Source organism: Hyla sarda, chromosome 11 (genome assembly GCF_029499605.1).
Source record: "Hyla sarda isolate aHylSar1 chromosome 11, aHylSar1.hap1, whole genome shotgun sequence".
Taxonomy (NCBI): Eukaryota; Metazoa; Chordata; class Amphibia; order Anura; family Hylidae; genus Hyla; species Hyla sarda.
The window spans coordinates 96,418,257-96,444,861 of NC_079199.1; the positions used below are offsets into that span (position 1 = coordinate 96,418,257).

At 42.9% G+C, this 26,605-nt stretch overlaps 1 protein-coding gene across 7 annotated transcripts in view; it reads left to right on the plus strand.

The window, feature by feature from the left end:
- MTA1 (metastasis associated 1) overlaps positions 1-26,605 on the plus strand; it is a 156,626-nt gene that overhangs the window by 41,189 nt on the left and 88,832 nt on the right. For all 7 annotated transcript variants that reach the window (XM_056545504.1, XM_056545502.1, XM_056545497.1 and 4 more), the window contains exons 4-10: positions 6,237-6,363; positions 8,986-9,049; positions 12,101-12,218; positions 20,686-20,788; positions 21,762-21,861; positions 23,194-23,382; positions 24,835-24,909. In XM_056545504.1, the coding sequence (XP_056401479.1) occupies positions 6,237-6,363; positions 8,986-9,049; positions 12,101-12,218; positions 20,686-20,788; positions 21,762-21,861; positions 23,194-23,382; positions 24,835-24,909 (776 nt within the window). The remainder of the gene's footprint in view (positions 1-6,236; positions 6,364-8,985; positions 9,050-12,100; positions 12,219-20,685; positions 20,789-21,761; positions 21,862-23,193; positions 23,383-24,834; positions 24,910-26,605) is intronic.

Here is a 26,605-nt window from a genome sequence, read left to right on the forward strand (position 1 = left end):
TTCAGTAAGTCCACGTCCTCTCAAGACAGACTTGAGCTGTTGTTTAGTGTTAACTGAAGGTTTAGTGAGGGAGTAAGTGAGCAGGAAAGTGTATAAGGGAAAATGCAATTTTCTTTGATAAGATATAGTTTGTAAGGTTGAAAGAGACATATATAAGTGCTGGGCGGTATACTGGTTCATACCGAATGCCGGTGTGTGTGTGTGTGTGTGTGTGTGTGTGTGTTTTTTTTTTTTTTCTTTCTGTAAGATATGAATTTTTCCCTATACCAATCGGGCCCCTCCTTCATTGATCAGCCGCAGCGCTGTCCCCACATTGGGGGACTAATCATGTTACCCGCAGGCGCTGCTCTCCTTCTCCTCCTGTGAGCTGCGGCGCTGGAAAGGAATGAGTTGTGAGCCGCGGGCGCAGGACTTCTCTTCAGAGGACGGAAGCTGTCACCTCCCCCTGCAAGCGCTGAAAGCCAGTGGGCCTCGGGCACTGCAGAACTTCTGATTAGACGTTCTGCAGCGCCTGCGGCCCACTGGCTTTCAGCGCCTGCAGGGGGAGAAGCAGAGCAGCGCCTGCGGGTAACATGATTAGTCCCCTGATGTGGGGACAGCGCTGCAGCTCATAGTTCATTCGTTGGGGGGAGGAAAAGCTGAGCAGCGCCTGCGGGTCATATATGATTAGTTCCCCAGCGCATTGCGGCTGATAATTAATTCAAGGGGGGGGGGGTTTATGGGGAAAGGAGTGGGAAAAAAAATACTGTAAAATACCGTGGAACCGCCATAAGTTTTAAAAATACTGTGATACACATTTTTGGTCATACCGGCCAGCACTAAGACATACATCCATCCAGTTCCACCTGGTACCTTTTTATGGTATTGAACCAGAAGAATTAGAAAACACAATGTGGGGGAGGCAAATTTTTCTCATTTTAGAGTAAAAATTCCTTCTTGACTCCAAATCTGGCAATCGGAATAAATCCTTTTGATCACTGTCCCACCTTCATAATCTATTGACTATAACCTGTTATTACTCTCCAGCAATGTATCCAGGCCCCTCCTAGACTCTAAGTTCACCATTACCACTTCCTCTGGCAGAGAATTCCATAGTCTCGCTGCTCTTACTGTAAAGAACCCCCGTCTACTTGTGTAGAAACCTTCTTTCCTCTAGACGTAGAGGATGCCCCCTTGTTATAGATACAGTCCTGGGTATTAGATCACGGGAGAGATCTCTGTACGGCCCCCTGATATATTTATACATAATTAGGTTGCCCCAAGCCTTTTTTTTCTCTCTTTTTTTTTTTTCTTTCTAAACTAAAAAATAACCCTAATTCTGATAATCTTTCTGGGTACTCTAGTCCTCCCATTCCCCGTATTATTCTGGTTGCCCGTCTTTTGAACCCTATCCAGCTTCACTAGATCTTTCTTGTACACTGGTGCCCAGTACTGTACACAGTATTCTATGTGTGGTCTGACCTGTGGTAGAATTATTTCCTTGTCGTGCCAATCTAAACCCCCTTTTGAAGCCACACATTACCGTATTTTCTGGTGTAGAAGACCCCCCCCCCCCCCCCCCCAACTTTTTGAGTTAAAATATAGAGTTTGAGATATACTCTCCGTATAAGACTACCCCTCTACCGCTCTACCACACTAGGTAGGCAGCATAGTTCCCCCCCCCCCCCCCCACATAAGGTTGGCAGTGTTGTTCCCCCACATTAGGTTGTAGTCTCCCACATTATGTTGGCAGTACAGTTCCCCCTGGGTGTAGTTGTATGTAAAATATAGCATTTTACATACACGTTACAAGATGCGCTTCGGCTATTACAGCCTTTCTACGAATTACAATTTACGTACGAATTACGATTGAGAGAGGCTGTAATAGCCGAAGCGCGTCTTGTAACGTGTATGTTATATGCTATATTACAAATAAATCCTTTATTTGCATCTAAGCCGTTGGTGCCAGGATTTATTTTTCTCCCATATTCAGTGGATGGCTGGAGGCTGTCTGTGTACTGCCCCACTTCAGTGCTCCGACCTCCGGCCCAGGGTCACGATCTACTGCTATGGCCTATAGGCCATAGCAGTAGGTCCCCGGACCGGAGGAGTGGTGGTTGTTGCACTGAAAATGACATGCTGGTAATTTACCATGCCCATGCGTCCTCGCTGCTCCGCTCTGCTGTTACTATGGGCGCACGCACAGGACGTCAGGGACTCCCCTGCATGCACTACCTCCAGTCGGCCCCTGCGTTTTCAAAGTTAACGCGGTGCCGCACAAAGGTAACCGGGACGTCCTTGTGTCCTGAATAGTTCTTTCGGGACACAGTAATGTACCGGATGTGACGGGGGAAGTTAATCTCAGCCGGGACGCCCGGGGTATGGATAATCCATACCGGCGTATAGGACGACCCCCGACTTATGAGAACTTTTTACTGGGTTAAAAAGTTGTCTTATAGGCTGAAAAATACGATATTTATAAATGATATATTTGCCTTGGCAGCAGCTGCCTGAGACTGGTCACTACAGTTATATTTACGATCCACTAAAACTCCTATTTGCTAAAAGTTCTTTTCCATGTCAGTTGTCACCAGTGTTTTCCTATTTTAAATGGGCAATGTTAGATCCAAACATTTTCTATATGTTGTTCCTAATGAAAAATGTTAAGACCTTTTTCATAATATGGTTGTTTAATTATTTTTTTTGAATGTTTAATAAAGAAAACTGCCCCTGAAAATCCCACCACTGGAGGTCCCCATACATGCTGAGACACTTACCAGTCCTGCAGCAGCATCAGGCTTGTCAATGAGTCGTGGACAAGGCTGCATGAGCAGACACACCAATCGCCTCCCATCACCACAAGGGAGGGACACGCCCCCTCCCACCACACCAATAATCTACCACCACCAAAAGTTGGGACACTCCCCCCTTACCCTGAGAGGATTTCTAACAATGTGAGCTAATGAAGAGGTATATTTATAGGATATGTATAAGTTCAGGATTAGGTACTGAATAACATGTTAATTATTTTTGTCCTATCTGCCAGGTACGCTTTTAGAAATAGTCATGTATAAATCTTGGCACCCCTGAAATTTTTCTAGAAAATGAAGTCATTCTCACAGAAAAGGATTGCAGTAACACATGTTTTGCTATACACATGTTTATTCCCTTTGTGTGTATTGGAACTAAACCAAAAAAAGGAGGGGGGGAAAAAAAAGCAAATTGGACATAATGTCACCAAACTCCAAAAATGGGCTGGACAAAATTATTGGCACCCTTAACTTAATATTTGTTTGCACAACCTTTGTAAAATACAACTGAAATCAGTGGCTTCCTATAACCATCAATAAGCTTCTTACACCTCTCAGTCGGAATGTTGGACCACTCTTCCTTTACAAACTGCTCCAGGTCTCTTATTGGAAGGCGCCTTTTCTCAACAGCAATTTTAAGATCTCTCCACAGGTGATCAATGGGATTTAGATCTGGATTCATTGCTGCCACTTCAGAACTCTCCAGCACTTTGTTGTCATCCATTTCTGGGGGCTTTTTGATGTATGTATGGGGTCATTGTCCTGCTGGAAGACCCAAGATCCCAGCTTTCTGACACTAGGCTGTACAGTGCGACCCCCAAATCCTTTGGTAATCCTCAGATTTCATGATGCCTTGCACACATTCAAGGCACCCAGTGCCAGAGGCAGCAAAACAACCCAAAACATCATTGACCCTCCACCATATTTCACTGTAGGGACTGTGTTATTTTCTTTGTAGGCCTCATTCCGTTTTTGGTAAACAGTAGAATGATGTGCTTTATCAAAAAGCTCATATCTTGGTTTCATCTGTTCACAAAATGTTTTCCCAGAAGGATTTTGCCTTACTCAAGTTCATTTTGGCAAAATGTAGTCTTGCTTTTTAATGTCTCTCGAGTCAGCAGTGGGGTCCTCCTTAGTCTCCTGCCATAGCATTTAATTTAAATGTTGATGGATGGTTCGCACTGACACTGATGCTCCCTGAGCCTGCAGGGCAGCTTGAATATCTTCGGAACTTGTTTGGGGCTGCTTATCCACCATCGAAACTATCACCTTTTCATAAATTTTTTCACGCCCAGGGAGATCAGCTACAGTGCCATGGGTTGCAAACTTCTTGATGTTGCGCACTATGGACAAAAGCAAATCTAGATCTCTGGAGATGGACTTGTAACCTTGAGATTGTTGATATTTTTCCACAATTTCTGTTCTCTAGTCCTCAGACAGTTCTCTTCTCCTCTTTCTGTTGTCCATGCTTAGTGTGGCACACACAGACACACAATGCAAAGACTAAGTGAACTTTTCCTTTTTATCTGCTTTCAGGTGTGACTTTTATATTGCCCACACCTGTTACTTGCCCCAGGTGAGTTTAAAGGAGCATCACATGCTTGAAACAATCAAATTTTTCCACAATTTTCAAGGGGGGCAATAATTTTGTCCAGCCCATTTTTGGCATTTGGTGCGACATTATGTCCAATTTGCTTATTTCCTCCTCTTGGTTTAGTTCCAATACTCACAACATAAACATGTGAATAGCAAAACATGGTTTACTGCAATCCTTTTCTGTGAGAAATACTTAAATATTCTAGAAAAATTTCAGGGGTGGCAACATTAACGTCCATGACTGTACCTGAATTTTTAGCCTGGGTTTTTCTCAGCTCAAACCTACAACCTATTCAGACCCATGTGTACCGGAGCACTGTCCTTTTTATTGTGTTTATCTATTATACGCAATGCACTGTCCTTTATTGTGTTATCTACTTTATACAGTGCATTGTCCTCTATTGTGTTAACCACTTTGCAGAGCTTAGTATTATCTGCAAAAATAAACACTTTAGAACACAATCTCTTCACAAGGTCCGCTTTAACCCCTTAAGGACCACTGGTTTTTCCGTTTTTGCACTTTCATTTTATTCCTCATCACCTTCTAAAAATCCTAACTGTTTCAATTTTGCACCTACAGACTCATCTGAGGGCTTATTTTTTGCGCCACCAATTGTACTTTGTAATGACATCAATCATTTCACAACAAAATTCACAGTGAACCCAGAAAGAAAATTTGTGGGGCAAAATTGGAAAAAAAATGCCATTTTGTCATTTTTGGGGGGCTTCCGATTCTACCCAGTGCACTTTTTGGTAAAAATGACACCATATCTTTATTCTGTAGGTCCATGCAGTTACAATGATATCCAATTTATATAGGTTTTCTTTATTTTACGACTTAAAAAAATTATAACTACTTGCACCAAAATTAGTATGTTTAAAATTTGTCCTCTTCTGACCCCTATAATTTTTTTCCGTATACGGGGGTGGTATGAGGGCTAATCTTTTTGCGCTGTGATCTGAAGTTTTATTGGTACCATGATTGTTCAGACTTTTTTGATCAATTTTTATAAATTCTTTTTTAGGGTATACAATGTGACCAAAATACGCAATTTTGGACTTTGTAATTATTATAATTTTTTTTTTTTAAGTGTACGCCATTGACCATGCGGTTTTATTAACCTCCCCTTATTTTTATAGTTCGGACATTTACGCATGCGGCGATACCACATATGTTGTTTTTTATTATGGTTATATGGAATTTGGGATTTTTTTATTTATTTTTTTTACACTTTTATTCCCCTTAGGGGACTTTTAAGAGGAATTGTTTGTTTCCTCATACAGATCAATGTGGTTCCATAGAACCACATGGATCTGTGGATCTGTGTGCTCTGCGCTCGATTGATAACGCCTTGTCCTGCCTGGCTTTATCATTGTCGGAGCCTAAGCAGCCGACACAGGAGCAGAGGTAAGCCCTCTGGCTACCTCAGAAGTGGATAGTCCCCGCCCCCCCCCCCCCCCCTGGATCTTGCTGCGGCGGGGTGATCCACCCCACTGGCTACCAAGGAGCAGTTAAAAGGTACATTTTAGACACTGCTGTCAGCTTTACAGTGGCGATCTAAAGGGTTAATAGCTGGCCGCATGTCGGCTACTAACGCCGGCCCTCAGCTACAAGAATCAACTGGGGGCTGGCCGGTATGAATGGCTTGAGTCGGGAGCCCACACCATACCGCGTTAACGGCACAAGGATGTGTATACACATCCTTGTTCGTTAAAAGTACCGAAACTAAATTAAAATATATTTTGTACCTTTTTGTAACCGTAAAAACTTAACTGTTAAATGAGAGAATTTCTTTTTCTTAATGCACAGTTGCTGGAATCATAAGTTGTTAATGTATTTATTTATTTCAGGGGAAATGGAGGAAGAAATGGAAAATCCCGAAATGGTGGATTTACCTGAAAAATTAAAGCACCAGTTACGGCACAGAGAGCTGTTTCTATCTCGGCAGCTGGAGTCCTTACCGGCCACACACATAAGGTGAGGAAGACTATTCACTGACATAGTGTATATAAGAAGGCTTAAAGGGGTACTCCACTGGCCAGCGTTCGGAAGTAAATGTTATGAATGCTGTTGTCGCGCTGTAGCCCATTAATGGATCATTCTTGCTATCCAATGTTAAATAAGATCTAATGCAAAAAAGGGACGCTGCTATAATAGTTGTTAATAAAAAAAAAACTCAACCTACTCAGACGCTCTTCGAACCATAGGGTTCTTAATCATGGGATGACACAGAGTAATGGCTTGGTCTCTACAACTGTGCTTCCGGAACTTTGTAGTGCCTCGTGAATATTTTCATTTTGCAGCAAGCTTGCTTTTGCTTTCTTCTTCTTTGTTCTAATAATGTATTCAAATTTGTGTTTGTTGCAGGAATTAAGTTGTCCTAATTCCTGAAAAAAAACAAACAAAAAAAAAAAAAACACTTTTATCTGGCGCATGTGTATGCAAATGTAGACATCAGGGTGGAGCCCAAGCTGTAACTAGTCATGACGCTCTGTTTTATGTTGCTCTGCAGGCATATTTAACCCCTTCCCTCTTTAACAATTTTTCACTTTTGCACTTTTGTTTTTTCCTCCTCACCTTTTAAAAAATCATAACACTTCAAATTTTCCGCCTACAGACCCATATGAGGGCTTGTTCTTTGCGCCAACAATTTTTACTTTGTAATACCATTAATAATTTCACCACAAAATCTACGGCGAAACCGGAAACAAATTTTTTGCGGGGCAAAATTGAAAATAAAAGCCATTTTGGAATTCTTAGCAGCTTCCGTTTCTACGCAGTGCAGTTTTTGGTAAAATTTACACCTTTTATATTTATTCTGTAGGTTCATACGGTCGCAAGGATACCCAATTTATATTGGTTAGATTTTATTGTACTAAAATAGCTACTTGCACACAAATTAGTGTTTAAAAATGTCATCTTCTGACCCATATAACTTTTTATTTTTCCGCGTATGGGGATTTATAAGGGCTCATTTTTTTGTGCCGTGATCTGAAGTTTTTATCAGTACCATTTTTGTCCCTTTTTTTTTTATTATTTATTATTTTTTTTTTTTTTTTTGGTATAAAAAGTTTCCTGTCTATTTAGATGGCTCAATTCCTACAAAGTAACACATGGTAGGAAAAATTAACACACCTATTATGCACTGCCCTTAATAATGCTGACTGGCTTCTTTGCACTAAGGTGCAACCATCTACCCTTGATTATATAATTTTATATAAAATATATATATATATATATATATATATATATATATATATATATATATATATATATATATATATATATATATATTATTTATTTATTTATATATATATATATATATAATATAATATAATATAATATATAATATATAATATATAATATATAATATAATATAATATAATATAATATAATTTTTTTTTTTTTTTTTTTTTTGCTAACAGTGCAAAGTTTATAAATTGTATGCATCTTTTATAAGGCTCTTTGTGGCTAATGTAGAAGCAGTATACACAGGGCATCCTTGTGTGAACAGTGCAGCAATTAAGCATGCAGGCTGCCACTCCATCTCCTCTCAATGGGGCTGACTGAGATAGGCAAGTGCCATAATCTGCTATTGTTGACCCTCCCCTAGTTAGTGGATTGAGCGGTAGTGCGCATGCTTAACCACTGCTCTGTTGCAACAGGGGAAGAAGGGACCACCACTGATCATATGATTATGACCAATCCTGTTTGGAGACAATAAATTGTAATTGCGCTTTCCTAAACAGTGGTCCCTCAACATAAGATGGTAATCTGTTCCAAATGGACCATCGTTTGTTGAAACCGTCGTATGTTGAGGGATCCGTGCAATGTAAAGTATAGGACAGTGGTCTACAACCTGCGGACCTCCAGATGTTGCAAAACTGCAACACCCAGCATGCCCGGACAGCAAAAAGGCTGTCCGGGCATGCTGGGAGTTGTAGTTTTGCAACATCTGGAGGTCCCCATGTTGAATACCACTGGTATTGGAGGTTATACTCGCGTGTCCCCACCGCGCCAGACGGTCACCGCTAGTCACTGCCGCCCTGGATGTTGCCCTCCATCGCTGTCGCCGTGTCCCCGGCGCTCCGGCAAGGCCTCTGCTTCCCCAGCATCCTCTCTCTCCGCCGCCGCCATCACGTCGCTATGCACGCCGCTCCTATTGGATGATGGGACGGCGTGCGCAGCGACGTGATGACGACTGAGAGCGCCGACGATGCAGGGGATCCCGAAGAGGATGCGCCGGACCCCCGAGGACAGGTAAGTGATTGTCAGCGGACCACACGGGGCACCGTAAACGGCTATCCGGTGACAACTGAAGCAGTCTGCGCTGCCGGATAGCCGTTTATGCGATGGCCCCGACATACAAAAGCATTGTATGTTGATGCTGCCTTCAACATGGCCTCTGAGAGGCCATCGTGTGTTGAAATGATCGTATGTCGGGGCCATCGTAGGTCGGGGGTCACTTTTTAGCATTAGCCATATCGGTCATTAACTTTGTGCCATCCAATATTGTAGAATTTAATACAAAATTTGTAACAATGCTTGTGAAGTTTTTGTATATTTGTAAATGAATGTCGTCATTTTCTCAATTCTTAGGGGAAAATGCAGCGTTACACTGTTAAATGAAACGGAGTCCTTAAAATCTTACTTGGAAAGAGAGGTTAGTAGTGTTAGTATGTATAATGTTACTGATTTAAGGTTCTCTGTTTAGCTTTAATATGTTGTCATATAGTACTTATTCTCTGTTTTTAAACCATCTGTGGAAATATCCACCTGCCTATGTGATCAACATCAAAGAGCTTGGCTGCCCCTGGGCTCAGCTATTACAGCAGGAATATGAGACACCTTCTATCTCAGCTTTTTAACCTCTTAGATGTTGTGGTCAATAATGACTGCGGCATATAGGTGGTAAGGCAGAGGGAGGATGGTTGCCATGGCTGTATGCCTAATAGGATTAATGTATTGCCTTTCAGCTTTACACTGAAAGGCCCTGATACTTTTATATTCTCAATATATCAAAGTATTAGATCAGTGATCAAATAGTCCTAAGGGGACTATAAAAATATCGAGTTTAAAATAATGCAGAGTAGAAAGAAAAAATCGCACATTTCCATTATGTTATTTTTTTATTTTTATCAAGAAGTAAATTTTATCAAACCTAGTTAATGCGTAAAGTAAACCTAGAAAATAATTAAATAAGTAGTTGGGAAGTCCCATGGGCCTTAAAATGTTACCAATGAAAACTGCGTGCCCTTATTTGAATACATTAGTAAAAATGTTGTGGCTCTTGTCAGTTGTTTGTGTTGCTAAATTCCAAGTATTTTATTGTGCAGACATTGTAAAGCATATAAATACCTACACAGATTTGCCATAACTTATCATTCTGAAGCATCAAAAAAAGTCGTCAATATATATTAATACTGAAGGATGAACGGTACAAAATTAAAAATGTAAAAAAATAAGCTGGCACTATTAATATAGTTTCATTTCTCCCCAGAAATAGTCAAAATTTGTACATTTATTTTAGCCCCAAAATGATAAAAAAAAAAATAAAATAAATAAAATAAAATAAAAAATTATACAGCTCTCAGAAAGCTAAGCTGGCAAAAAATGTTTTAGTGCATGCAAAGCTTGGCAATGTAGATATGCTAAAATCATTATCCTCACTATCCCCGGGGGACGTTTGTGCCCGGTAAGTAAGACTTCTACTTACCAGTACCTGTTGCTCCGCATTGCTCTGGCCCTGCCCTGACGGCTTGGATGATGGCTCGTGTCACAGCTCTGCTCCGTCTGTTTAGGGAGCAGAGCAAAGACGCGAGCCGTCATTTAAGCCATCGGGGCAAGGCCACGGCCGCAGCTAACAGAGCTGGTCAATTTAAGTCCCCACCCAGGGGACTACTTGCCGGGGATAGTGAGGATAATGATTTTAGCATATATAACGCATTGCCAAGCATGTTATATGCTAAAATCTACTGATTGGTTTCCTTTTAAATGTTAAAGGCCATCTGCAGCTGAAAACAACTTCTCTTCTATCCGCAGGTTAGGGGTTAAAGGGGTATTCCAGGCCCAAACTTATTTTTTATATATCAACTGGCTCCGGAAAGTTAAACAGATTTGTAAATTACTTCTATCAAAAAATCTTAATCCTTCCAATAGTTATTAGCTTCTGAAGTTGAGTAGTTGTTTTCTGTCTAACTGCTCTCTGATGACTCACGTCCCGGGAGCTGTGTAGTTCCTATGGGGATATTCTCCCATCATGCACAGCTCCCGGGACGTGACATCATTGAGCAGTTAGACAGAAAACTTCAGAAGCTATTAACTATTGGAAGGATTAAGATTTTTTTTAATAGAAGTAATTTACAAATCTAATATACAAAATGTATAACCAATCCTCAAGGATTCTACCCCAAAAGGTACATAATGATGATTAAATAAAATATAGGATGCTTTAGTTAACAATTTTTATTAAAAATTGTTAACTAAAGCATCCTATAATACTTTATTTAAACATCATTATGTACCTTTTGGGGTAGAATCCTTGAGGATTGGTTATACATTTTGTATATTATTTTTTAACAATTCCGGCCGTTGGGTTTCGGCATATAACCAATTATATCCTCGGTTTGTGTTTTGTGAGCTGCACACATTTCTATATTTTTACTAATTTACAAATATAAATATATATAAATATATATATATATATATATATATATAAATATAAATATATATATAAATATAAATATATAATATAAATATATAATATATATATATATATATATATATATATTATATATGGTTTTGCCTGGAATACCCCTTTAAGTGTTTGATTGCGGGGGGGGGGGGGGGGTCCGTATGCTGGGACCCCCCGTGATCTCCTGCACGGAGCTGAAACGCCTCCTCCATGTAGTTCTATGGGAGGGGCGGGGAGGGGGCGTACAGGCGACCTCTCTAGGTCGACGCTACGCGTATTAGCGCTCTCAATGGCCCTGATTTACATGTTTTGTCAGGTTGTGTGCCAGAATCGGGCGCATTGCGCCAGATATTCTGTCTGCGCCAGGATTTGCGCCAGAATTCTGTCTGTGCCAGAAATGAAAAACCCGACACAACTCTCCATTTTACTGAGAGAACTCATAAAAGGGGTGTGTTTGTCTGGAAAAGGGTGTGTGGCAACAGCAAAGGGGCGTGTTCCCGACATTTTCACAAAAAACATATTTACTAAGGTTTCCACAGAAAATGTAGTGGATTTGTGCTGAGGAAAACCCCACGGATCAGAGCATGTGTTAAAAAAAAAAAAAAGAAAAAAAAATGTAGGGAAACCTCAGTAAATACTGTGGAAGAAAAAATTTAGGGAATTAAAACCCACAAAGAAACCCACACTCCACTATTGGTAAATCAGGGCCAATGAGAGCTCATGCGGGGGCCCCGTTCAGGAGATCGCGGGGGGTCCCAGCAATCGGACCCCCTGCGATCAAACACTTATCCCATATCCACAGCTACATGTTTTTTTAGAAGGCTGCATTTGTCCTTTAAGGTTCTTTCGGGCTGGCTCCTCTTTACTGAGAGTTCTGCTTTAAACAAGTTGGTTCCAGCAGTAATTTTAGAAACCTTTTTTTTAGGGTAAAGGGTTTTTATTTTACAGGACTGTTATTTTCTTTATCTTATTCTTCTCCTCTCATACCATTTTGCTTTTTGTTGTTTTTTTCCCCTCTAGGATTTCTTTTTTTACTCCTTAGTTTATGATCCTCAGCAGAAGACACTCTTGGCAGATAAAGGGGAAATACGTGTGGGTAACAGATACCAAGCTGACATTACAGATCTCTTAGAAGAAGGTATTGATGGCTTTTAATAGAAGTTTTGCGCTTAAAGGAGTTCTCCACCATATTAGGTGATTTTAGTACGTACCTGGCATAATGGACATGCTTAGGAAGGATCTGCGCTTGTCTTGGGGATAAATGGCTATGTTGTGAGATTACCATAACACTGTGGCTAGCTTTTTGTGAACTGGTATTTCCTGTTTGACTTTTCTTCTTTTGCCTACAAATCCAATAATTCCATTTTCCTCCCTCTCACACATCAGCCACCCCACCCATTGAAACAAAAGACCTGTGGTTTTGAATCAGGGTGCCTACAGCTGTTGCATTAGTTGCAGATTGATCCCTCCACCCATTGAAGCAGACAGGCTCCCTGTCATCAGCTGACTAGTGATGTCAGGTCTCGGCTGCACTGCAACATGGGAAAAATCTGAGACAGCAGTCATTTTGTATGATGTTTAAAATCAATATTGCAGTGAAAATCACATAAGAATTGTGAGAAAACATCACACACAGGTACAGACACTATATTATGAACTACACTAACTTTACAGCCCCTGTAGTATAGTCAAATAAAATAAAAATCCTGGAATACCCCTTTAATGCTTTTATGCTGATATTACTAGTGATTTGCAGAAGTTGGTAATTCAGCTGGTGGGTGGTTTTAGATGTTGTTCCTAGTAACAACTTTATTTACATGGGAAATCTCAGTAACTGGGTGTAGAACATTTATAGTATATCCACAAAAGCCCATAACTTGAGGGCAAAGGCTGTTTCAGCCACCTCTGACCTGCTTTTGAGCACTGGAGGTTGTCAGGAATCTGAAACAGCTGAATGGCTGCTTTGCACAGTTTATGACGTCCATGGAGGTTTATAGGCCTTAGGCTAGGTTTCCACTTGATTTTTTTGTCTGGCAGTTTTTGGAATACAGCCACTGCAGTTTTTGAGCCAAACCCTGAAGTGTATTCAAAAGGAATAGGAAATATATAGGAAGGACTTTAACTTTTCCTCCTTTATGGATCCACTTCTGACTTTGGCTCAAAAACTGCAGTGGCAGATTTCCAAAAACTGACAGAAAAAAACCAAGTGGAAACTTGGCGTTAGGGCAGTGTTTTCCAACCAGGGTGCCTCCAGGTGTTGCAAAACTACAACTCCCACCATGCCTGGACAGCATTTGGCCCCCTTTGAGAGCTTGAGAAAGCAGTTTGGTGTAAAACGTTGATACGTCACCACGGCATCAAGTCCTTTTCCCCTGCCTTCACCATCCTGCCGCCCTGCACCTTCACCCCCTCCGTGTACGAAGTTCCAAGAATAAAGTTTGAAGAACATTATCTGCACAATAGAAAATAGATAAGGGGGGGGGGCTCAACTTGCAAATAAAAATGGGGTTGCTGCTACAGTAAAAAACAACCACTATAGTAAAGTAATCACTGAAAAAAAGCGCACACCACTAAAAAATATACGCATGAATACAACAACTTTATTAAGACACATATGCAAATGACATATCAAAAACGTGATCAGAGACAATTAAAAAACAATTAAAACTGCTCACACAGAAGCACAGCACAACCCTGGAGAAGGACCATGAACCCCGTCCAAAATAGGCAAACTATAGTCAAGTTACCACAAGGTATAGCAAATAATAGAGACTCAAATCTACCTAACTTGCGCCACAATAATCAAATATGTAAGATGGAAATGGTTCTATGATACTTAGGCAAGAGACAAAGATGGACGTCCAGTCAGCAGGGACTGGGTCACGCCAGAACCCCACGCGTTCCGTCGCTAAGAGACTTCCTCAGGGGGGCTGTTTCAGTGATTACTTTTCTATAGTGGTCATTATCTGCACAATGACGTGGGGAGTGCTTTCATTTACACTTTTTACTAATAACATTTTGTATTCTAGTGCATCTGTCCACTAATGTCTTGAAAGTCACACACACTACTGCAGGTGACACTTTCACACTCTGGACACCATTTTCCAATACCCTCCACCCCTGTATTAAAAATTCCTGCCCAGTTCAAAGATTTTTTTTGTATTTAAAAAAATTATTGAACGTGTGGTTGCCAAATACATATAGTCACAGCACACTGTCATTATACAAACAAATAGCAAACATATAGTAAAAAAAAAAAAGTATTTCTCTATCGGCTCCATTGGGGGACACAGACCGTGGGTGTATGCTGCTGTCTCTAGGAGGTGTGTGACACTATGGCAACAAGACAGTCTGCTCCTCCCAGCAGGATATACCCGCCTCCAGGCCCTGAAGTAATCCGTTTAAAGGGGTATTCCAGGCCAAAACCTTTTTTAATATATCAACTGGCTCCGGAAAGTTAAACAGATTTGTAAATTACTTCTATTAAAAAATCTTAATCCTTCCAATAGTTATTAGCTTCTGAAGTTGAGTTGCTGTTTTCTGTCTAACTGCTTTCTGATGACTCACATCCCAGGAGCTGTGCAGCTCCTATGGGGATATTTTCCCATCATGCACAGGTCTTGGGACGTGACATCATCATTGAGCAGTTAGACAGAAAACTTCAGAAGCTAATAACTATTGGAAGGATTAAGATTTTTTAATAGAAGTAATTTACAAATCTGTAACTTTCTGGAGCCAGTTGATATATATATAAAAATAAGTTTTTGCCTGGAATACCCCTTTAAGCTGTCTGAAGGAGGTGGACATGGTCTGGAATTCAGTTTTTTTTTTTTTTTCCTAGTATAGGGATGTTAGTTTTTTTATTCCTTTTTCTTTCCTGTTTTCAGGTGGAGACTCGGACTCCGGTTCCCTGTTTCCCCATTGCGAATAAGGGGGCACAGACATTGCGTATATGCGCTGTTCATCCCCCCCCTTGCCAACGGTCAGCGCATGGGTTTTTACCTCATGGGTCCGGGTCCCCCTATTTCCCTGCTCGCCTCGCTCGTGCATAGCAGCCAGGCGTGATGCAGGTAACTAAAGCTGACTGAAGACTTCACTGAAGACTCAATTAGGTAAGCTCTTCTGACTGAGGTAAGTACTTCCTCCCTTTTCTCCATAGGTACGGACTTGCAACCTCTGGAGACCCCCTGTTTTTGGCCCACCTTTTAGGTTATGGGGCTGGCTTATACAGGGGCTGGACTTTTATTCTGGGGGAGCAGTGGCATCTTAGGGGGCATGGACTTGCAACATCTGGAGACCCTTATTTTGTGGTCCACTTTTCAAGGTCCAAAGGGCTGGCCAGTGTTAGGCGCTCTTTTTTATTCTAAAAAAGGGGGAGCAATGGCAGAATGTATGGGTTACTTTATTATGCACGTGTGTGTGTGTGTGTGTGTTCTACTATGCGGCTTACAGCCACGGCGCCTATTATGCGGCTGACAGCCGTGGCGCTTGTACTTTTGGGCGCATGTAGCGCCGACTTGCTTCCACTTTCAGCAGCAGCCGGCTGCCGGCGGATATGTGTATCGCCCGCTCACTTCCCAGTGGGCGCATATACGGTTAACGTATGCGCTCGGGCCGCCGGAGCTTACTGGAGGCGCGAATCGCCCTCCATTCAGCGCTGTGCGCGCGATTCAGGTGGCAGAGGCCAATCAAAGACAGTGCCCCTGCTCCAGGAACGCCCCTCTCAGGCTATTGGCTAACTCCTCTGTCTGCATAGAGCGGTGTCTCCTCTCAGCAGGGACAGTGTTACGGTGTTGGGGTTAAAATCTTTCAGCTCTCACACTGAATTACTGTCACAGGGGACACAAATCTGTTCCTCCCTCTAGACTGCTAGTCTTCTGTTTTGTCTGTGTGACATATTATTCCAAAAATGCCTGGTTCTGCTGAGCCCACTGGCTCTGCCTGCTCCACTGCTCCCCCAGACCCCCCTAGCTTCCCCGGATGTTAGTTTCCGGTGGATTCGGCCGCCCCTCCAGCCTGGGTTTCTTCCTATCCCAGTGTATGGCTGACTTGACTCAAGTCTCCATTTTGGTGGCTGAGGCCTCCCGTGACATGGTGTCTACCTTGAAGGGGTCTGCCCTGCGCCGGCCCTCTGGTGGGTCCAGCTCCTCTTTTCCACAAGCCTCATGCTCTCGCAAGCGTACTAGGGGTGCTTTTTCTGACTCTTACATTGAGTCTTCAGGTAGACGTGGGTGTCCCCCCATGGGTCTCGCAACCCCCCCGTGTCATCTGATCACAGACATCACTCCTCCAGAGGACGTTCCCGGAATCGCCGCTCTGCCTGAGCCGCGTACCTGGACAGGGTCGCCCCCTTCCAGTGGGCTGCCTCCACTCGTTCACATTCTCCTGGTGAACTGGCGGATGAGGCTTCCGAATCGGCATCTGACTCAGAGGACCGCTCGGATACAGTTGAAACGGTGAACTAATTGGTTGCGGCTATAAGAGACACCTTTCACTTAGAGGACCCAGGATCATCGGACGTGACTCCTGAAGTATCCTTTCATCGTGTTCAACCAGCACCTCAAGGGTTCAGCTGTCACGCTGAATTTCTCATCCTTCTGGAATCTGCATGGAAACATCCGGACAAGAGGTTCTCGGGAATGAAGAGGGTACAAGTGCGTTACTCATTCGCCAAGGACCTTGCCTCTAAGGTAGTTTCTCCTCTCTCGATGGATCCACCAATTTCCCGCCTCTCTAGGCTGCTACACTGCCGCTAGCAGCGGCTGCCTTCAAGGACTCGACAGACAAGTTGGTGGAGTCCTTAGCGAAGTTTGCCTCTGAAGCAGCAGGCTCGTCTCTGCATGGGGGTCCTAGGCCCTTTCGGTATGGTGCTCAAATCTTTTTTGCTTTGGTTCTCCAATGCTCTAAAGCTGAGGGCTTTCTGTGCTCAGCTACCATGCAGTCAGTCCCTTGTTGCTGCCTTTGCTGTGGGTCTCCTAGCGGCCCTCCGCCGCTCCATGTGACTTAGGGCGCGGGATGCGGATACCGCCTCCAAAAGGTCTCTTACCGACTTTCCTTTTACTGGTACCCGTCTTTTTGACGGGCGCCTTGACGAGATTATCTCTGAGACGACGGGGGGGTAAGAGTTACTTGTTGCCTCAAAATAAGGCTCACTTTTCTTCCCAGGGGAAGTCCTCTTCCTTTCTGTCCTTTCGGACCTTTTGGCCCCAATAAGTGGTCTGGGCAGGCACCTTCGCGGGACAAGAGGTCTCCCTCGTTCCGGGCGCGTCCGTCTTGAAAGTCGGACACCAACCGTTCCGGGCGTTTTGCGGCCAAATCGAGTAACCGCAATCCCACTTCCGCATGGAGTGAAGCCACCACCCGCAGGTTTTTCTCGCTTGGGAGGTCGTCTCTTACTTTTTCGAGACAGCTGGACCACACATTTTCAGGAAGTCCCGAGCTCCCCAGTCTCCTCCTTTGGCGAAGCAGTTTCGGGAGGCCCTCCAGTCCCTGCACAGGGAGTCATTGTCCCCGTTTCTCCAGGGGAATGTTTTCGGGGTTTTTTATTCCAATTTTTTTGTGGTCCCCAAGGAAGGCGTTTCTGTGCGACCGATTTTGGACCTAAAGCGTCTCACCGTCATCTTCTCCGCCACTTCCGAATGGAATCTCTCCGTTTGGTGGTGGCATCCATGGAACAAGGGGAGTTTCTTTCTTCGTTGGTCATCAAGGATGCCTACCTCCGTGTTCCAATATTTCCCGGTCATCAGCGGTTACGGAGGGGCATTTTCAATTCATAGCCCTCCCTTTTGATCTGGCCTCGGCTCCTCAAGTCTTTACAAGATCCTTGCGCCAGTAATAGCCCTGTTGCGGTCAAGAGGAGTCTCAATGATCCCTTTCCTGGTTGACCTTCTCATCTAGGTTCCCACCAGAGTCCAGACTCTGGAGAATGTGGATCTCACTCTTTAGATCCTGAATCGTTTCGGGTGGATGGTCAACCGGGACAAGTCGGTCCTCCCGCCCAGTCTCTGATTTTTCTTGGGACTTCAATTCAACTCGGCCCCTGCCTGGACTTGCCTTCTGACTGACAAACGTCTGACGCTCTTGTCAGGAGTCCGCTCTCTTCGGGCCCAGGCCCCAGTTTCCATCTGCAATTAAATGGAAGTCTTGGGTCGGATGGTAGCGGCCATGGAAACCGTACCCTTTGCCCAGTTTCGTTACCATCCCCTTCAACCTGCGATTCTCTCTCGATGGGACAGATCTCCTCTGTCTCTCGATCGCAAAATTACTCTCCCTCGTCGGATCCGTCAGTCTCTGCTCTGGTGGCTCCGCTCCCCCCTTCTTCTTCAAGGGCGATCATTTATTCCCCTCCACTGGCACGTGGTGACAACGGATGCCAGTCTGTCGGGCTGGGGCGGTGTGTTCAGGGTCTGGACGGTTCAAGGCCTCTGGTCTCCCCGGGAAGCCCTTCTTCCGATAAACGTCTTGGGAATGAGGGCGATTCTTCTTTGTCTTCTTCTTTGGGAGTCCCGGCTTCAGTTCCGCTCTGTCCGCGTCCAGTCGGACAACGCCGCGGCCGTAGCGTGCATAAATCGGCAAGGCGGCACTCGCTGCTCGGCAGCCATGGCCGAGGTGACACAGGTTTTTCTTCTGGGCGGAAAACAAGGTTCCGGTCATTTGGCGATTCACATTCCAGGTGTGCTCTTCTGGGAAGCGGATTTCCTTAGCCGGTCCTCAGTCAACCCCGGAGAGTGGTCCCTGCATCCAGAGGTCTTCGCGCAGATCTGCGACCTCTGGGGCATTCCAGACGTGGACCTCTTCGTGTCGGCACAATCTGAAGATTCTTCCATTTTGTCAATGTTCCGGGACCCCCTGGCTCTTGCCGTGGACGCCCTAGTTATTCCTTGGGCGGGGTTTGCTCTGCCCTGTCTGTTCCCTCCCCTTCCGCTCCTTCCCAGGGTTCTGAGGAAGCCCAAAGCGGAGGACATTCCTGCCATACTGGTAGCTCCAGTTTGGCCCCGTAGGTCGTGGTACGCCGACGTGGTCAGGCTCCTGGACGACTCTCCACTGCGCCTTCCACTTCGTTCGGACCTGCTTTCTCAGGGTCCTCTTTACCACCCCATTTTACAGTTGCTGCATTTGATGGCGTGTCGGTTGAGACCGCGGTTTTGAAAACCTGTGGTTCTCTTCCCAAGTCATTCGCACCATGTTCAGGGGCTCGCAAGCTTTCCTCGGCGAAAATTTACCACTGTACCTGGCGGTCTTATTTTCGTTGGTGTGAAGCTCCGGTTTTGTCTCCTGTTACCTTTTCTGTTCCCCCGTCTTCTTGCAGTAGATATTGGGACTGGGGTTGTCTTTCAGTTCCCTTAAGGATCAGGTTTCTGCCTTTCCTATGCCTTTCCAGCGTCCTCTGGCTTCTAATTCTCATGTCCGGACCTTCCTTCAAGGAGTGGCGCATGCTGCCCCTCATCGGTCACCTTCTCTCCCTTGGGACTTGAATCTGGTTCTGGGTGTCCTCCAAGGTGAACCTTTTGAACCTCTTAGGGAAAGTGTCCCTGCACCTCTTTTCTTGGAAAGTGGTGTTTCTTGTTGCCATCTCCTCCATTCGGAGGGTGTCTGATTTGGCAGCTCTCTTCTGCCGTTCTCCATTTCTGGTGATTCACCAGGACAAGGTTGTCTTCCGACCAGATCCTTCCTTTTTGTCTAAGGTTGTTTCGGCCTTCATCTCAATGAGGACATTGTTCTTCTGTCCTTTTTGTCCCGCTCCTTCTCATCCTAAGGAGCATTTACTCCACAAACTGGATGTGGTTCGGGCTGTTGGGTATTCTCTCTATCTCCTCTTCGTTTCGTCAGTGCGATTCCTTTTTCGTCCTTACGGAAGGTCGTCGTAAGGGACAGCCTGCTACCAAGGCCACCACTTCTCGGGGGATCCGGTCTGCCATTTTGGAAGCCTATCGCTCTAGGGGGGAAGATTCCTCCCTTCAGGGTTGTGGCTCATTCTACCCGCTTCTGTTGGGGCATCCTGGGCTCTCCAGAACAAAGCCTCGGCCTCGCAGATTTCAAGGTGGCTACTTGGTCGTCTTTGCACACTTCTTGAGGTTCTACTGGGTTCATACCTTCGCATTGGCTGATGCTAGTCTGGGCCGTAAAGTGCTGCAGGTGGCAGTGGAACAGCCGTCTGCCTGACTATCTGCCCACCCAAGGGACGGCTTTGGTACGTCCCACCGTCTGTGTCCCCCAATGGAGCCGATAGAGAAAAAGAGATTTTTTAACACTTACCGTAAAATCTCTTTCTCGAAGGATCCATTGGGGGACACAGCTCCTGCCCTTTTGGGTTTCTCTTTGGTCTCTGTCCGAGGGTGTGTTCAGTTGTATATTTTCTTCTGTTCTCAGACAGTTCTTGTTTTTTCCTTGACCTGTCGGTCCTCTCCTATTGCTCTAGTACTTAAACTGATTACCTCAGGGCCTGAAGGAGGGTATATCCTGCTGGGAGGAGCCGACTTTCTTGTTGCCATAGTGTCACCTCCTAGAGACAGCAGCATACACCCACAGTCTGTGTCCCCCAGTGGATCCTACGAGAAAGAGATTTTATGGTAAGTGTTAAAAAATCTCCTTTTTATTCTCCACAGGTGTAGAAGATGGTAGAGACCAAGCTTTTCTTGAGACAAAAGTTTGGGAAGCAAGCAGCCCCCTTACGGATAAACAAATAGACCAGTTTTTAGTAGTAGCACGGTAAGAAGGTTATGAACCATGTTGTGTAAAAATAAATTTGTAACTCTTTTTTTTTTTTTTTTTTTTTTTTTTTTATATACCTTTTGTATAGTATATACAGGAGAAGTGTTTGTCACTGGTGCAGGTGAAGATGATGGCTGTATGATAGAATTATCATAGTGATCCTTATTGTTACTTTCTTTTTATCAAGTGTGCCTGTCATTGCCACGTAGTTTGTCATATGAACCCTTTCTATAGGAGGAGTTATTGTGCTATGTGGGGGCACCCTCTTAGGAGGGCAGCACCCAGTGAATAGTTGCAGCCAGCTTTATTAGGATATAGTCTTGTTTTGGCTTTTATCAAATGCAGTACCAAACTTAACCCAGTGCACCTTTCTAGGGTTAAAAATCAGATCTTTACTAACCAATCTTAAATAACCAATTTATAGGAGATCAACATAATTATATTGATAATAAATCTCAGGCTTTAATCACTGTTTTTCTAAAAATAACATTTTGATGATCTGCAGCCACCACTAGAGGGAGCTTCCTGAACACTGATGTGTACACCTTCTAATAAACTTGCAGATTGAATGCAATTAACTCCCCCTGGTGGTCAGAATAGTATGATTTTACTGTATAACATTTAACATTGCCCTCTCTGAATTTACCTGTTGATACGTTTGGTAAAACAAATAATTTTATTCCTCTGTTAATATAAATGATAGCAGTATGTACGCTACAGTTGCATATAAGAGCCCTTGACAATCAAAGTAGCCATAGCCATATTACATCTAAACCCTGGGGATACTCTCAGCACAGAGAATGGTACGGTACAGCTTCTTACCAGCCACTTGTGCTATGTTTGTTTAATTCTACAACAAAATAAATGTCTTGGCAAAAGTCGTTATAAAGTGCCCTTATTATGTTTCATATCAATTGACCAAAGTAATATTTATTTTTTATTCATGGTGATATTATTTGTTGTTCTCTAGATCTGTAGGGACGTTTGCCCGTGCATTAGACTGCAGTAGCTCAGTCCGGCAACCAAGTCTACATATGAGTGCAGCTGCTGCGTCTAGAGACATCACGTTGGTAAGAAAGATGAATGATTTACAGTTTGATAAAAGGAAAAGTGTGATCACATGGGCAAAAACTTCCCCCATGTGCAGCACTGCTCTGTGGCCTTCTCATAGTGAACATACCTTTTTAGAGCTCATGTATTTGATGTAATGCATGGCATGCTGCATTATTTAGTAGCATAACTGTTCCTAGCTCTGGAGCCGGCGCTGGGAGCTCGTGACGCCATAGTGACTGCTGTCCCATCCCATAGACTTGCACTGAGGGGGTGGGGCGTGACATCATGACGGGGCAGGGCTATGGCGTCACAAGCTCCCGGCTCCGGCGTTCAGGACAGTTTGTTCCAAACGGTGAGCAGCGGAGTACCCCTTTAATTTTAGTGAATGATTTTAAGCAAATTTATTATCAGGTCAAAGGTCAGATATGATCTGGCTATAAATCAACTTAGAAGATTAGGAGTGGGACAGAAAAGGACTCTAGTGACAGAGATACTCTAGTGTCGGACAGCAACTTCGGCTGATTTTATTTTGGGGGGGAAAAAACATTTTTTACATCACAATGTGTACAATGCTGTGGACATCTTTGAATACAGGGTATTATTATTATTTATTTATTTATAATTGTTGTTACTATTATTATTGTTGTACAGGGGCTTTTCTTCTCTCCTATCAGGCTACACATGAACCTACTGGGGGAGGTTTATCAAAACCTGTGCAGAGAAAAAGTTGCCCATAGGAACCAATCAGATTGATCCTTTCACTCTTTAAAGGCCTTATCAAAAAAATGATGGGCAACGGGTTAACTTCAGGTTTAAATAAATGCCAGCCAGCCCACACCACCACCACCACCACCACCACTGGTTTTGTTGCATGTTGCTTTTATCTTATTTATTTTTATTTTATTTTAATTTTTTGGTGAAGAAATGCTGTGGCCATATGTTAGCAAGGAGTCGGTAGGGGGGGAAAAATTGGTTGGTTATTTTTCTCACCCTTTTCTCAAAATCACAGACTACAGTCTAGTAGAAATCCTTTAGTCACATGATGAAAGAATTACAATTTTTGTAAGGAGATGGGGATCCTCAAAACTCCTATTTTGCGTCGAAAAAACATAAATCATGTACAAGAAAAGTTGATTGCCTTTTATTTTTTCTTTGGACCTGAAAAAAATGGCATAAAAATAATCAAACAATATATGTCTGTCAGAAGCCTTAGTATACAGCGGGCAAGAAAAATAATCTAGTGCTGGGTGTATTGTCCGGGGTACTTTCTGTTGAAAGCCGTGTGATATAGGAATTGTACAGGAGGAAGAGATCTGTATCTAACTGCTGTATTCTTCCTTTGTTTCTAGTTTCATGCCATGGACACATTACACAAAAACTGTTATGATATATCGAAAGCCATTTCTGCCCTCGTACCACAAGGAGGTCCTGTGCTCTGCAGAGATGAGATGGAGGAATGGTCGGCCTCAGAAGCAAATCTCTTTGAAGAAGCTTTAGAGAAGTATGGCAAAGATTTCACAGACATTCAGCAGGACTTTGTAAGTAAAGGGTTTCAAGTGGCAGTGATCTTATGGTCTGTATGTGTGCACATTAAAGGGGTACTCCGGTGGAAAACTTTTAATTTTAATTTTAATTTTAATTTTTTTTAATCAACTGGTGCCAGAAAGTTAAACAGATTTGTAAATTACTTCTATTAAACAAATCTTAATCCTTCCAGTACTTACAAGCCGCTGAATACTACAGAGGAAATTCTTTTCTTTTTGGAACACAGAGCTCTCTCTGCTGACATCACAACCACAGTGCTCTCTGCTGACATCTCTGTCCATTTTAGGAACTGTCCAGAGCAGCCTAGGTTTGCTATGGGGATTTTCTCCTATTCTGGACAGTTCTTAAAATGGACAGAGATGTCAGCAGAGAGCACGGTGTTCCAAAAAGAAAAGAATTTCCTCTGTAGTATTCAGCAGCTAATAAGTACTGGAAGGATTAAGTTTTTTTCATAGAAGTCATTTACAAATCTGTTTAACTTCCTGGGACCAGTTGATTAAAAAAAAAAGAGTACCCCTTGCGGAATCCCTACAACTGTCACTATAGTTGTATCTGTACGAAGGTACAATGGAAATAGTCTTTTGGGACACTGTCATGCGTTTTCAGTATATTTTTGTGGGTGTGGAGCAAGGTTTTGGGATGTGCACTAGAGTTTGATCACAAACATTACTATTTTAAATGCACAGTTACATTTACTGATGATAATTCTGGCTTGAAATCTATAACAGTTTGCTCTTCCACGAGCGGGGATTCCTCAGTGTGAAAATACCCTAAGAGGGAATTTGTATATTACCCCCCACCCCCCCCCCCCCCCCCCCCCCGCTCATAGAGCCTAGGTGTCCAACCTGCAGTCCTCCAGCTGTTGCAAAACTACAACTCTCAGCATACCCAGACAGCCTTTGGCTGTCTGGGCATGCTCAGAGTTGTAGTTTCGCAACAGCTGGATGTCCACAATTTGGAGACCACTGCCTGGATGTCCACAATTTGGAGACCAGTGCGTCTCTAGCGGTATCAAAACTACCACTCCCAGCATGCCCGGACAGCCAACGGCTGTTTCGGGCATGCAGGGAGTGGTAGTTTTGCCCCAGCTGGAGGCACCCAGGTTGGACACCTTAAGTCATAGAGCATTGCCTGTTAAGAAGACCATCATACAATGCTGATTGTACCGAAATTGGTGGGTTAGGATGACATTAATCTGGTGCGTGTGTCTTTGTTATACCATTCTTGATGAAAATTGAAAAAGCATGTTGTGTAATTTATTTATTTATTTATTTTTTGTTTGTTTTTAATTTATTTTATGGGACCCTTTTTAAAAGGGATCCTATGTGAAAAATATATACGTAATTATTTTTTTTTGTGCACTATTATTCACCGTAAGACTTAAACCAAAGAACTAAACCAACATGATACTGTGGTTATTAAAGTGTTTTTTTCTTTCCTTTTAGTTACCATGGAAATCATTGACCAGCATAATAGAATATTATTATATGTGGAAAACAACGGACAGATATGTACAACAGGTATTGTGTTCCGTAATGTGCAGTAGAGGTTCATACTAGCCGGATGCTTTTAGTGAGATTGACGTGTATGTCATGGTTATTACAAATAATTGTATTATTACAAGTAATTGGGACCAGTAATAAAAAGATGCTTTCTTTTTATTTATTTTATTTATTTTTCTCAAAAAAAACAGCACCACTCCTGACCACAGGGTGTCTGGTATCACTGCTCAACTCCATTGAAGTAAATAGGACTGAGCTGCAGTACTACACACGGCCTGTGGACATGTGTGGCGCTGTTTTTGCAAAGAAAGAAGCATGTTTTTTTTTTTTTTTTTTTTTTTTTTTACTTATTTGACAACCACTTTAAGGGGTAATCCAGAATTCGACTAGCTGATTTCTTAAAAAAAAAAGTCACACCTGTCCTTAGGTTGTGTATGTGATATTACAACTCTGCTCCAGTCATTTCAATGGAACCAAGCTGCAATACCGTACGCAAACTGTGGACATTAGTGGCACCGTTTCTTGAAGAAAGCAGCAATGTTTTTCAAATACTGGATAACCCCTTTTAGACTGTTCACCCTACAGTAACTGAGGAAGTTCCATACCGATTCCATTTGCAGCAGACTCCAATTGATTTTGCTGCTTTCTTAACAGTATGGATGTTCCATAGGGGAACTTCGACACAGAATACGCCAGAGAAGTCTCAGCATTGCCTCCAGCCGTTGCGAAACTACAACTCCCAGCATGCCCGGACAGCGGAATGCTGGTAGTAGTAGTTTCGCAACAGCTAGAGACGCTCTGTTTGGGAAACGCTGCTCTAGTGTATGTGATGGAGATTCCTGTTCATGACATATTGTTGCATTAAAGGGGTACTCCGGTGGAAAACATTTATTTTATTTAAATCAACTGGTGCAAGAAAGTTGAACAGATTTGTAAATAACTTCTATTAAAAAATCTTAACCCTTTCAGTACTTTTAAGCAGCTGTATGCTACAGAGGAAATTTTTCTTTTTTTGTCTTGTCCACAGTGCTCTCTGCTGACACCTGATGCCCGTATCAGGAGAAAATCCCCATAGCAAACCTATGCTGATCTGGACAGTTACTGACATGGACAGAGGTGTCAGCAGAAAGCACTGTGGACAAGACAAAAAAAATTCAAAAAGAAAAGCATTTCCTCTGTAGCATAGAGCTGCTAAAAAGTACTGAAAGGATTAAGATATTTAAAAAGTAATTTACAAATCTGTTTAACTTTCTGGCAGTTCATTTAAAAAAAAATTTTTTTCCAGCAGAGTACCCCTTTAAGTGCAGATTCCATAGGATGCTGCTGTAAGCTGAATCCGCACAGAATACCCATAGTGTGAACAGGGCCTTAAGGTTCTTTACAAGCCACAGAACTCAAAGTAATTTACTGACATGATCTTTCTGGACATGAGGTATGCTGTATATATGTGTGTGTGTGTGTGTGTGTGTGTGTGTGTGTGTGTGTGTGTATATGTATATATATATATATATATATATATATATGTATATATGTATGTATGTATGTATATGTATATATATATGTATATATATATATATATATATGTATATATGTGTGTGTGTGTGTATAAATAAATATAACATTTTTTTTTATTTTTTTTTTCTAGTTGTGTCCCCCTATTATTACAGTGGGCATCAAAAGTTTGGGCACCCCAGGTAAAAATTTGTATTAATGT